The sequence below is a fragment of the Oncorhynchus mykiss genome, chromosome 10 (genome assembly GCF_013265735.2).
Source record: "Oncorhynchus mykiss isolate Arlee chromosome 10, USDA_OmykA_1.1, whole genome shotgun sequence".
Taxonomy (NCBI): Eukaryota; Metazoa; Chordata; class Actinopteri; order Salmoniformes; family Salmonidae; genus Oncorhynchus; species Oncorhynchus mykiss.
The window spans coordinates 48,966,621-48,980,659 of record NC_048574.1 but is presented as its reverse complement, the minus strand read 5'-3'; the positions used below and the strand labels follow the sequence as shown (position 1 = coordinate 48,980,659).

General features: G+C 42.6%; 1 protein-coding gene across 1 annotated transcript; it reads right to left on the bottom strand.

The window, feature by feature from the left end:
* Nucleotides 1-131: 131 nt before the first annotated feature.
* LOC110534174 (NADH dehydrogenase [ubiquinone] 1 alpha subcomplex subunit 2) lies at nt 132-1,128 on the bottom strand. The gene is made up of 3 exons (XM_021618887.2): nt 968-1,128; nt 436-542; nt 132-320 (listed from the first exon to the last, which is right to left on the bottom strand). The coding sequence occupies exons 1-3, from the start codon at nt 1,069-1,071 to the stop codon at nt 229-231; spliced, it is 303 nt and encodes a 100-aa protein (XP_021474562.1). The 5' UTR covers nt 1,072-1,128; the 3' UTR covers nt 132-228.
* Nucleotides 1,129-14,039: the final 12,911 nt, after the last annotated feature.

Here is a 14,039-nt window from a genome sequence, read left to right as displayed (position 1 = left end):
CTGAGTTTGACAGTATTGGGTGCACATCAACTCATTTACTTATCAACTGCAGCACTCCTACAAGCTTCACATTCCTATGAATGGAATGAAATTCACATGAACACACAAACAATGAACACATCAACGCAGCAGATGGTCACAAGTTAGTACTCAGATTTATTAAAACAGCAATAGAGATGTGATACATATGTAATTTACAAATCACTGTCTTCGGGGCAGCTGGATTGGTCATGCTTTTGATTTCACAACTGTCTCCAGCGCTTTAGCCACTTGGTCAGCATTCATATTGTCAAGGGCCACACTGCTCTCTTTTCCAAAAGCTGCAAAACAGGTACATTTGAAAGAACCAAATGAATACATGGCCATAAACATTGCAGTTGAATTGGCATACAGTGAAACATGTTAATCACCTAGCTACTGAAACAATGCTCTCACCATATCTTGCCCAAAGCTTAGGCTGAACACCTGAGCACTCCCTGATGAGGATGGGGAATGTGGGGTTTGCCTTCTTCAGTTCCACATAGTGCTGCTCCACAAAATCCCTGAAGAACATGGAGAACAGTGAAATAGTTATTTCACCATTTCATAATACTAGTTACTATTCCATAGTAGTGAAATAACCATCTATTAAACAAGGGAGACAATTGTCTCACTGGTAACGGGAAAGCGCAATGCAGCTGACTGATAAAGCGGCCTCATAAATAAATATTATAAAGGATGTTGTAGAGCTGTAACTAGCTAGATAGGTGAGTGGTCTGCAAATGATTTCAGTTGAGCTGATTGCAATTGTTTCCTAACCTACTATGTTCACATGTAACGTTAACACCCGTCTGGCAGTGCAGTAGCTTGTGCTAGTTATGAGTAACGCGGTGACCGCTAGCGAAGTACCTAACATAGCTATGGTGATTATTCTAATATTGGATTCGATTCCGTGAACATATAACTGCCGTCACGTTTGAGAAATTACCTTGCTCCTTGACTCGCAGGCGATGTCTGGCACAAATGTAGACGAATCTCTCGAAGGTTTTTAGCAAGGTTAGAGCCAATGCCTCGTACTACGGCAGCGGCCATGATGTTTTTTTCTGCTTTGGGTAAATATTCCTGAACACGCCCATCTCTCAACAACAAATCATTTAAAAGAAGTGTTGTAATTTGAACCAATCACTTTCCACGTTCAAGATGAACGTAAAATTCGGGCCGAGAAGAACACCAATCGATGAAGAGTGCCACAAATCGAGCAGTCATTTATATCAAAATTAATCTAGCCGCCATTATATATTTAACTTCACGCTAACTCTTATGTAACAGTTGATCACAAACTCGATATGTTACTTGAGAGTGTGATCAATTTATTTCAAAATGCCCAAACGAGAACGAGAGAGAAGCTAAATTACATTTATTTTGGATTTGTTTGCGCTAACGTTATACCAAATACAGTGCCTTGCGAAAGTATTCGGCCCCCTTTAACTTTGCGACATTTTGCCACATTTCAGGCTTCAAACATAAAGATATAAAACTGTATTTTTTTGTGAAGAATCAACAACAAGTGGGACACAATCATGAAGTGGAACGACATTTATTGTATATTTCAAACTTTTTTAACAAATTAAAAACTGAAAAATTGGGCGTGCAAAATTATTCAGCCCCTTTACTTTCAGTGCAGCAAACTCTCTCCAGAAGTTCAGTGAGGATCTCTGAATGATCCAATGTTGACCTAAATGACTAATGATGATAAATACAATCCACCAGTGTGTAATCAAGTCTCCGTATAAATGCACCTGCACTGTGATAGTCTCAGAGGTCCGTTAAAAGCGCAGAGAGCATCATGAAGAACAAGGAACACACCAGGCAGGTCCGATATACTGTTGTGAAGAAGTTTAAAGCCGGATTTGGATACAAAAATATTTCCCAAGCTTTAAACATCCCAAGGAGCACTGTGCAAGCAATAATATTGAAATGGAAGGAGTATCAGACCACTGCAAATCTACCAAGACCTGGCCGTCCCTCTAAACTTTCAGCTCATACAAGGAGAAGACTGATCAGAGATGCAGCCAAGAGGCCCATGATCACTCTGGATGAACTGCAGAGATCTACAGCTGAGGTGGGAGACTCTGTCCATAGGACAACAATCAGTCGTATATTGCACAAATCTGGCCTTTATGGAAGAGTGGCAAGAAGAAAGCCATTTCTTAAAGATATCCATAAAAAGTGTCAGTTAAAGTTTGCCACAAGCCACCTGGGAGACACACCAAACATGTGGAAGAAGGTGCTCTGGTCAGATGAAACCAAAATTGAACTTTTTGCCAACAATGCAAAACGTTATGTTTGGCGTAAAAGCAACACAGCTCATCACTCTGAACACACCATCCCCACTGTCAAACATGGTTGTGGCAGCATCATGGTTTGGGCCTGCTTTTCTTCAGCAGGGACAGGGAAGATGGTTAAAATTGATGGGAAGATGGATGGAGCCAAATACAGGACCATTCTGGAAGAAAACCTGATGGAGTCTGCAAAAGACCTGAGACTGGGACGGAGATTTGTCTTCCAACAAGACAATGATCCAAAACATAAAGCAAAGTCTACAATGGAATGGTTCAAAAATAAACATATCCAGGTGTTAGAATGGCCAAGTCAAAGTCCAGACCTGAATCCAATCGAGAATCTGTGGAAAGAACTGAAAACTGCTGTTCACAAATGCTCTCCATCCAACCTCACTGAGCTCGAGCTGTTTTGCAAGGAGGAATGGGAAAAAATGTCAGTCTCTCGATGTGCAAAACTGATAGAGACATACCCCAAGCGACTTACAGCTGTAATCGCAGAAAAAGGCGGCGCTACAAAGTATTAACTTAAGGGGGCTGAATAATTTTGCACGCCCAATTTTTCAGTTTATGATTTGTTAAAAAAGTTTGAAATATCCAATAAATGTCGTTCCACTTCATGATTGTGTCCCACTTGTTGTTGATTCTTCACAAAAAAATACAGTTTTATATCTTTGTTTGAAGCCTGAAATGTGGCAAAAGGTCGCAAAGTTCAAGGGGGCCGAATACTTTCGCAAGGCACTGTATGTTCTCATTGTTCTATCTGGGGTTATACATTAGCTAGTTTTGGCGTTTGCTTATAGCTAGTTAATTAACTAACGTTACAGTGGTGGAAGAAGTACAGACACAGTAATAGAAAATGATTCAAGTAAAGGAGTAGGTCACCCACATATTTAATTTAAAATATACTTAAGTATCAAAAGTACATGTGATTGCTCAAATATACTTATGTATTAAAAGTATAAATAATTTCAAATGACTTATATTAAGCAAAGCATTGAAAAACGATATTTGCTAGGCATTCAAAATTGAATGAGTACTTTTGGGTGTCAAGGAAAATGTATGGAGTAAATAGTACATACTTTTCTTTAGGAATGTAGTAAAGTAAAAGTTTTCAAAAATACAAATAGTAAAGTACAGATATCCCCCCAAATTACTTAAGTAATATTTTTACCAAATTTTACACTGGTTAGATGGCTAACCATCTGACCTACTACTAGCATTATTAGCTAATGTTCCTGAATCACGTTGTGTATAAGCGTTGAATTACTCATTCAATGTTCACTGCCTATATTTGGATTGACATTTCCTGGCTCAAAACAGTTGCTTTGAATGCTGAAAATCATAGTTTAAGAACACTTTTAAAGCCTCAAAGGATAAGAGGATCCAACTTTCAAACAAGTTATTTTTGGCCAGCCACTGCAGTCAACATGTGTAAACAATTAACAAGCTAATTAACTACAACATGCTATTGTCACATGGAAATATGGCCATGTGGGAATCCCCTAACCTTATAAATGTTCTAGTAATTTATCCTTCTGATTTTAGAAAATAATTTATCGCTGATATGAAAGATAAGGTACTTGTGTTTACAAAACTACCGCAAGCGTTGCGTGTTAATGTTCAGACCGAGCCTCTGGGCTCTTAACAAAACTCCCCCAGACAGAAGATAGTTAGTTATCTAGGGTCTATGAATAGGCTACAGCATGGTATGATCTGGCCCCCAGAGCAGCCTCACTACCTCAGCAGCCCTGCCAATGTGTAATTATTGTTACAGACTCACAGGGGTAATTTTGGCTCCAGCGGATAGTATTTGAAGCAAAGCCAAACCTGAAACTGCATTCGCCTCTTTGTGAGAATGTCTTTATATAACAATCTATCCACAATAGTTTTATTACTGGTACTATGGTAAAACACTTTCTCTAACCTGTAGTGGACTTTGTGATATGTTTGTGTTTCTTCTGACCAGAGGGAGCAGGCGACCTGTATTTCTTGCTTTGGTCATAGGAAAAGGTTACCATTGAAAGCAGGGATTTCTGGGGTAGCGTTAAGTATGGAGGTGGAGCAATTCAAGTTGAAAATTCCTGGGGTTTTTGACACCCACCATTTGATGCGAAGCAGACCAGGTGGGGAGCGTGGTGAAACAGAGGAGTCATTGTCAGTCCTTTTGAGTCAGCGTCTGTACCAGACAAAAACATGTTGGGATAGATCAGTTATTTTGATAGAGCAACGTTTATGGTCATGTTGTAGCAGGAGGCAGACTCTAAGATGTGGGAAGTGTGCATGGGACAGAGAATTTTGTGTGTGTCAACTGTAGGGGTGCTCATGTTGCTGGGGATCGGAAGTGTCCAGTGCGAGAGTGGCCAGTTGAAGTGGCCAGAGTCAGACCACTGTAGAAAGAGGGTGTCCTATACTGATTCAGTGAAGAATGTGGAGGAAGATGGGTCAAGGGTGAGTGATCCTGTGAGGATCCCAGTGAGTAGTAGATTTGTGCCAGCACAGAGGGATAGGGCAACTAATTGTTTATGCTTCTGTAAGGTTGGCTTCTTAGCGTTCATAGCAATGGTTATAAACTGTACTGCAGAAATGGAAGGCAAATCACAGAGAGTGGTGGCAGCTGCTGGTGCAGGAACATGGTGCAGGAACATATAGGGTCAAAGTAGTGGAATGGGGTAGTGCGTTTAATGAGTGTAGGTGGCAGCTGCAGAGAAGTACCTGGGTGTATGAGATTTTGCTGAAGAAGAGTTAATAGGGTGGTGATTTTTATTTTTATGAAATAGTGGTATATAAACTCAGCAAAAAATAAATGTCCTTTCACTGTCAACTGCATTTATTTTCAGAAAACTTAACGTGTAAATATTTGTATGAATGTGACTAACAGGAATGGAATAATGTGTCCATGAACAAAGGGGGGGTCAAAATTAAGTCAGTATCTGGTGTGGTCACCAGCTGCATTAAGTACTGCAGTGCATCTCCTCCTCATGGACTGCACCAGATTTGCCAGTTCTTGCTGTGAGATGTTACCCCACTCTTCCAGCAAGGCATCTGCAAGTTCCCAGACATTTCTGGAGGGAATGGCCCTAGCCCTCACCCTCCGATCCAACAGGTCCCAGAACAAGCAGTATGGCTGGTGGCATTGACATGCTGGAGGGTCATGTCTGGATGAGCCTGCAGGAAGGGTACCAAATGACGGAGGAGGATGTCTTCCCTGTTACACACAGCGTTGAGATTGCCTGCAATGTCAACAAGCTCAGTCCGTTGACGCTGTGACACACTGCCCCAGACCATGACGGACCTCCCACCTCCAAATCGATCCCGCTCCAGAGTACAGGCCTCGGTGTAACGCTCATTCCTTCAACGATAAATGCGAATCCGACCATCACCCCTGGTGAGACAAAACCACAACTCATCAGTGAAGAGTACTTTTTGCCAGTCCTGTCTGGTCCAGCGACGGTGGGTTTGTGCCCATAGGCGACGTTGTTGCCTGTGATGTCTGGTGAGGACCTGCCTTACAACAGGCCTACAAGCCCTCGGTCCAGCCTCTCTCAACCTATTGCAGACAGTCTGAGCACTGATGGAGGGGTTGTGCGTTCCTGGTGTAACTCAGGCAGTTGTTGTTGCCATCCTGTACCTGTCCCGCAGGTGTGATGTTCGGATGTACCAATCCTGTGCAGGTGTTGTTACACGTGGTCTGCCACTGCAAGGACCATCAGCTGTCCGTCCTGTCTCCCTGTAGCGCTGTCTTAGGCATCTCACAGTACAGACATTGCAATGTATTGCCCTGGCCATATCTGCAGTCCTCATGCTTCCTTGCAGCATGCCTAAGGCACGTTCACGCAGATGAGCAGGGACCCTGGGCATCTTTCTTTTTGTGTTTTTCAGAGTCAGTAGAAAGAATTCTTTAGTGTCCTAAGTTTTCATAACTGTGACATTAATTGCCTACCATCTGTAAGCTGTTAGTGTCTTAACATCCATTCCACAGGTGCATGTTTATTAATTAGTTATGGTTCATTGAACAAGCATGAGAAACAGTGTTTAAACCCTTTACAATGAAGATCTGTGAAGTTATTTGGATTTTTACAAATTATCTTTGAAAGACATGGTCCTGAAAAAGGGACATTATTTTTTTTCTGAGTTTAGGTGTAGGGTTGGTTAGTGGTGCAAGTTTTTCCTTTTAGGAACAGGACTAATGAAGATAATTTAATGTAGGTAGGCCGTGACTGGCCTCACACCTTAGTACAGTGGGTGGCGGTGTATGCACCTTTAAGTTGGATGTGATCTGCCAACCCAATCCCAAAGATGAAGAAGGTGACAATGCCTGCCAGTTCTTTGGCAAGTCCAACAGCTATGCTGAGTGCTACCCAGCCACCTGAGACCTCTAATTAATCCTTGTCACCCACAGTACATGTCATATTCTACAGTAGTCATTTTGACGTAGTTGGTGTACCTGTTTGATTTGAGTGTTCTCTCTCTTGCTCTCTGTGCTGCATCCCTGATTAAAGGAAGTGGGTTCTTTCTAGTTGTAGTAAAGAGAAACCTGACAATATAAAGCATTAACATTAACAAGGCATTAACATGCCTTGTATACTGTTGTTCAGGTTAGTTATCATTGTTTTAGTTCACAATGGAGCCCCTAGCTCCACTCTTCATACCCCTGATAACTCCTTTGTCCCACCTCCCACACATGCGGTGACCTCACCCATTACAACCAGCATGTCCAGAGATACAACCTCTCTCATCATCACCCAGTGCCTGGGCTTACCTCCGCTGTACCCGCACCCCACCATACCCCTGTCTGCGCATTATGCCCTGAATATATTCTACCATGCCCAGAAACCTGCTCCTCTTATTATCTGTCCCCAACGCTCTAGGCGACCAGTTTTGATAGCCTTTAGCCGCACACTCATACTACTCCTTCTCTGTTCCGCGGGTGATGTGGAGGTAAACCCAGGCCCTGCATGTCCCCAGGCACCCTCATTTGTTGACTTCTGTGATCGAAAAAGCCTTGGTTTCATGCATGTCAACATCAGAAGCCTCCTCCCTAAGTTTGTTTTACTCACTGCTCTAGCACACTCTGCTAACCCTGATGTCCTTGCTGTGTCTGAATCCTGGCTCAGGAAGGCCACCAAAAATTCAGAGATTTCCATACCCAACTATAACATCTTCCGTCAAGATAGAACTGCCAAAGGGGGAGGAGTTGCAGTCTACTGCAGAGATAGCCTGCAAAGTAATGTCATACTTTCCAGGTCCATACCCAAACAGTTCGAACTACTAATCTTGAAAATTACTCTCTCCAGAAATAAGTCTCTCACTGTTGCCGCCTGCTACCGACCTCCCTCAGCTCCCAGCTGTGCCCTGGACACCATTTGTGAATTGATCGCCCCCCATCTAGCTTCAGAGTTTGTTCTGTTAGGTGACCTAAACTGGGATATGCTTAACACCCCGGCAGTCCTACAATCTAAGCTAGATGCCCTCAATCTCACACAAATCATCAAGGAACCCACCAGGTACAACCCTAACTCTGTAAACAAGGGCACCCTCATAGACGTCATCCTGACCAACTGGCCCTCCAAATACACCTCCGCTGTCTTCAACCAGGATCTCAGCGATCACTGCCTCATTGCCTGTATCCGCTACAGAGCCGCAGTCAAACGACCACCCCTCATCACTGTCAAACGCTCCCTAAAACACTTCTGTGAGCAGACCTTTCTAATCGACCTGGCCCGGGTATCCTGGAAGGACATTGACCTCATCCCGTCAGTTGAGGATGCCTGGTCATTCTTTAAAAGTAACTTTCTCACCATTTTAGATAAGCATGCTCCGTTCAAAAAATGCAGAACTAAGAACAGATACAGCCCTTGGTTCACCTCAGACCTGACTGCCCTCGACCAGCACAAAAACATCCTGTGGCGGACTGCAATAGCATCGAATAGTCCCCGTGATATGCAACTGTTCAGGGAAGTCCGGAACCAATACACGCAGTCAGTCAGGAAAGCTAAGGCCAGCTTCTTCAGGCAGAAGTTTGCATCCTGTAGCTCCAACTCCAAAAAGTTCTGGGACACTGTGAAGTCAATGGAGAACAAGAGCACCTCCTCCCAGCTGCCCACTGCACTGAGGCTAGGTAACACGGTCACCACCGATAAATCCATGATTATCGAAAACTTCAATAAGCATTTCTCAACGGCTGGCCATGCCTTCCGCCTGGCTACTTCAACCTCGGTCAACAGCCCCGCCCCCCCCGCTGCTCCTCGCCCAAGCCTCTCCAGGTTCTCCTTTACCCAAATCCAGATAGCAGATGTTCTGAAAGAGCTGCAAAACCTGGACCCGTACAAATCAGCTGGGCTTGACAATCTGGACCCTCTATTTCTAAAACTATCCGCCACCATTGTCGCAACCCCTATTACCAGCCTGTTCAACCTTTCTTTCATATCGTCTGAGATCCCCAAGGATTGGAAAGCTGCCGCAGTCATCCCCCTCTTCAAAGGGGGAGACACCCTGGACCCAAACTGTTACAGACCTATATCCATCCTGCCCTGCCTATCTAAGGTCTTCGAAAGCCAAGTCAACAAACAGGTCACTGACCATCTCGAATCCCACTGTACCTTCTCCGCTGTGCAATCTGGTTTCCGAGCCGGTCACGGGTGCACCTCAGCCACACTCAAGGTACTAAACGATATCATAACCGCCATCGATAAAAGACAGTACTGTGCAGCCGTCTTCATCGACCTTGCCAAGGCTTTCGACTCTGTCAATCACCATATTCTTATCGGCAGACTCAGTAGCCTCGGTTTTTCGGATGACTGCCTTGCCTGGTTCACCAATTACTTTGCAGACAGAGTTCAGTGTGTCAAATCGGAGGGCATGCTGTCCGGTCCTCTGGCAGTCTCTATGGGGGTGCCACAGGGTTCAATTCTCGGGCCGACTCTTTTCTCTGTATACATCAATGATGTTGCTCTTGCTGCGGGCGATTCCCTGATCCACCTCTACGCAGACGACACCATTCTATATACTTTCGGCCCGTCATTGGACACTGTGCTATCTAACCTCCAAACAAGCTTCAATGCCATACAACACTCCTTCCGTGGCCTCTGACTGCTCTTAAACGCTAGTAAAACCAAATGCATGCTTTTCAACCGATCGCTGCCTGCACCCGCATGCCCGCCTAGCATCACCACCCTGGATGGTTCCGACCTAGAATATGTGGACATCTATAAGTACCTAGGTGTCTGGCTAGACTGCAAACTCTCCTTCCAGACTCATATCAAACATCTCCAATCGAAAATCAAATCAAGAGTCGGCTTTCTATTCCGCAACATGACCATCTGATCATTTATCACTCCAGTGTTAATCTGCAAAATTGTAATTATTCGCCTACCTCATGCCTTTTGCACACATTGTATATAGACTCCCCCTTTGTTTTCTACTGTGTTATTGACTTGTTAATTGTTTACTCCATGTGTAACTCTGTGTTGTCTGCTCATACTGCTATGCTTTATCTTGGCCAGGTCGCAGTTGCAAATGAGAACTTGTTCTCAACTAGCCTACCTGGTTAAATAAAGGTGAAATAAAAAAAATAAAAATTAAAAAATCACAAAGAAGTTTATTTCCAACATGACAGCAGATACAACATAGCCGGTTCCAAGCGGAGTCCATCTGCAGCCATTCAAAGGAAGCACACTAAAATACCTTGGCCAACAACCAATGAGGCCTGCCAATTTTTTTAAAGGTAGACGTAGCCTACATATCAATGCACACACACAAACTATCTAGGTCAAATAGGGGAGAGGTATTGTGCTGTGAGGTGTTGCTTTATCTGTTTTTTCAAACCAGGTTTGCTGTTTATTTGAGCAATATGAGATGGAAGGAAGTTCCATGCAATAAGGGCTCTAAATAATACTGTACTCTTTCTTGAATATATTCTGGATTTGGGGACTGTGAAAAGACCCCTGGTGGCATGTTTGGTGGGATAATTGTGTGTCTCAGAGCTGTGTGTAAGTTGACTATACAAACAATTTGGAATTTCAACACATTAATGTTTCTTATAAAAAGAAGTGATGCAGTCAGTCTCTCCTCAACTCTTAGCCAAGAGAGACTGGTGTAACAGTATAGCTTCCGTCCCTGTCCTCGCCTCCACCTGGGCTAGAACCAGGGACCCTCTGCACACATCAACAACTGCTTCCCACAAAGCATTGTTAACCAAAACTGCAAAACTTGCTTTTTGGAGTGTGGTGTCAAAAAAGCGTAGCATCTCTTTATTACGGCCAGATGTCTCTCTATCTTTACAACCATTGAATCCATAGGTTTTGACCATGACAGTTTACAATCTAAGTTAACCAAGTAATTTAGTCTCCTCAACTTGTTCAACAGCCACACCATTCATTACCAGATTCAGCTGAGGTCTAGAACTTAAGGAATGATTTGTACCAAATACAATGCTCTTAGTTTTAGAGATGTTCAGGACCAGTTTATTACTGGCCACCCATTCAAAACAGACTGCAACTCTTTGTTAAGGGTTTCCAGTGACTTCATTAGCTGTGGTTGCTGATTGCTTTATGGTTGAATCATCAAGATACACATGCTTTATTTAATGCCAGTGGCAGGTCGTTGGTAAAAATAGAAAAGAGTAGAGGGCCTAGAGAGCTGCCCTGCTGTACACCACACTTTACATGTTTGACATTAGAGAAGCTTCCATTAAAGATAATTTGAGTTCTATTAGCTCTGAATCCACGATATGGCAGAGGTTGAAAAGCCATAACACATACGTTTTTTCAACAACAGGTAATAGTCAATAATATCAAAGTCTGCACTGACTTCTAACAGTACAGCTCCCACAATTTTCTTATCAATTTCTTTCAGCAAGCTTATAGATCTGCTGTTAGAACCAGTAAAGGCCGCTTTACCACTCTTGGGTAGCGGAATTACTTTGGCTTCCCTCCAGGCCTGAGGACAAAGACTTTCCTCTAGGCTCAGATTAAAAATATGACAGATAGGAGTGGCTGTAGGATTCAGCTACCATCCTCAGTAGCTTTCCATCTATGTTGTCAATGCCAGGAGGTTTGTCATTATTGATCGATAAACTATGCGCATCCAATCAGATACATATTTCCAATTTCATGCACTGAACATGCCCATACCATTTTAACCAGGTGTGCATAATAACATGCTTCTTATCTCTCAAACTGTCACGTTCGTCATAATGATGAGACCAAGGTGATAAGAATACATACTTATTTTAATAAAGAAAGAACACTAAACAAACTAACAAAATAACAAAACGACCATGACGCTATATAAACCAAAAACAAAATGGAAATGGCAACGTAAACAGGATCCCCAATCAGAGACAACGATAAACAGCTGTCTCTGATTGGGAACCAATTCAGGCCACCATAGACCAATAATAAACCTAGACTAACAAACACCCCTAGATATACAAAGAAAACCTAGACAGGACAAACAAGCATACCCACCCTCGTCACACCCTGACCTGACCAAAATAATACATAAAACATAGAAAACTAAGGTCAGGGCGTGACACAAACACTACAGCTCCTCCCATGTAACTTCAACTAGATTTGAGAACCTTTCTCTCTTATTTGACATTTGACAATGTTTTTCTTCTTGTCTCCTTGGCTTGATGTTCAACATCTTATTTAGATGTCTTTTCACACAGTTAAACATTAACCATGTACAGTGGGGCAAAAAAAGTATTTAGTCAGCCACCAATTGTGCAAGTTCTCCCACTTAAAAGATGGAAGAGGCCTGTAATTTTCATCATAGGTACACTTCAACTATGACAGACAAAATGAGGGGGAAAAAATCCAGAAAATCGCATTGTAGGATTTTTTATGAATTTATTTGCAAATTATGGTGGAAAATAAGTATTTGGTAATTTACATATGACATGATATATGATATGCAGGTGACATGGTATGCTTGAAACCATTCAATTTTAAGAAAGCTTTAATTTCACAGGAAATTAATTGTGGGCCATTATCTGTGACTACTTCCTGGGGCAGACCATAGGAAGCAAACAGAGTTCTGAGTACCTCATCATTTTTAGCTGAAGTAGTACTCTGCATTTGTACAATTTCTGGCCATCTAGCATAAACATCCATAACAACCAAAGACATTTGCTTTGGTCTTCTGCAAAGTCTAAGTGAATTCTCTCCCATTGACTTGATGCCCATTTCCAGGTACTGGCACTTTTGCAGGCATGCTACGCTGCTGTTTGCATGTCACAAAGACTTACATCGGTTTCAATATTTTCATCAAGTGTATGCCACCAGAGAGACTTCTAGCTAATGATTTCATCATAACTATAACCCAATGACTCTCATGTAGTTCTGCCAATAGTCTGCTTTGCAGGCTGTGTGGAATCACCACCCTGTAACCCCAAAGAATACAGTCACCCTCAATGGTAAGTTCAAACTTTCTTTTGACATAAGGTTTAAAGACTTTGTCTGGAACATGGTTTGGCCAACCTGACATTACCTACTGCTTAACCATTTTCAATAACATATCTTTCTCAGTTTCAACTGCTATATCCGTAGCAGTGACTGGCAAGTCATCTATTCACTGGATTTGGTGTACTCAGTGGGAGTCTGGACAACGCATCTGCATTGCCATGCTGCTCTGATGGTTTGTACTATATCTCATATGTGGGCTGCAAGTGTTGGGACACCTGTCTTAGGACCAATAATCTTAAGAAGAGGCTGATGGTCTGTCAGCAATGTACATTTCCTACCATACAGATACTCATGAAATGTCATAACTCCAAACACAATTACCAGTGCTTCCTTCTCTATCTGAGAATAGATCCTTTCTTTTTTAGTTATCATCCTAGAGGCAAATGCAATAGGTGAGAAATCACTTCACCTACACCTACCGGTGAAGCATCACAGGCTAGTATGAGTGGTAGCTCCGGTTTGTAGTGAACTAACACCTGGCAAGTAAGTAGATGTCTCTTAGCTTCTTCCAAAGCACTTTGGCTTTTCTGTGACCATTCCCAATTTACGTCTTTCTGTAGTAGAGCAGTCATAGGCTTAACTATGGTACAGATTTGGAATGAATTTGCCATAATAGTTAGGTAACGAAGGAAAAGGTCATGAGCTCAGAGGTGTTTGTAGGAATGGGAGCCTTCTCAATAGCTTCAGTTTTCTGTTTCATGTGGTGTATCCCCTTGTAGGATCTGATCCATAATTTTCTGAAAAATAGCTGGGGCACAGGCAATACCATCAGGAAGGCCGTTGACCTTAAACCAACCCCTTATGCGTATTAACGGTGAGATAGTGCTTAGAGATCTCCTCTAGTTGTACTTGCTGGTATGCCTGTGACAACTCCAGCTTCGTGAACAAGTCATGCATTTTTGGTAATGGATACTGCTCTACTTCCAGCCACAGATTGATAGTTCCCTTGAAATCTACACATATTCTTACAGTATTGTCTGTTTTCGGTATACACACAATTGGAGCAACCCATTCACTGTAGTTAACTGGTGTAAGGATACCTTCTGACTCCAATTTGTCATGTTCTGACCTTAGTTTATTTTTATGTCTTTGTGTTAGGTTGGTCAGGGCGTGAGTTGGGGTGGGTTATCTATGTTATTTTTTCTATGTTATATTTCTATGTCTTGGCCTGGTATGGTTCTCAATCAGGGACAGCTGTCTATCGTTGTCTCTGATTGAGAACCATACTTAGGTACCCTTTTTCCTCATCTGT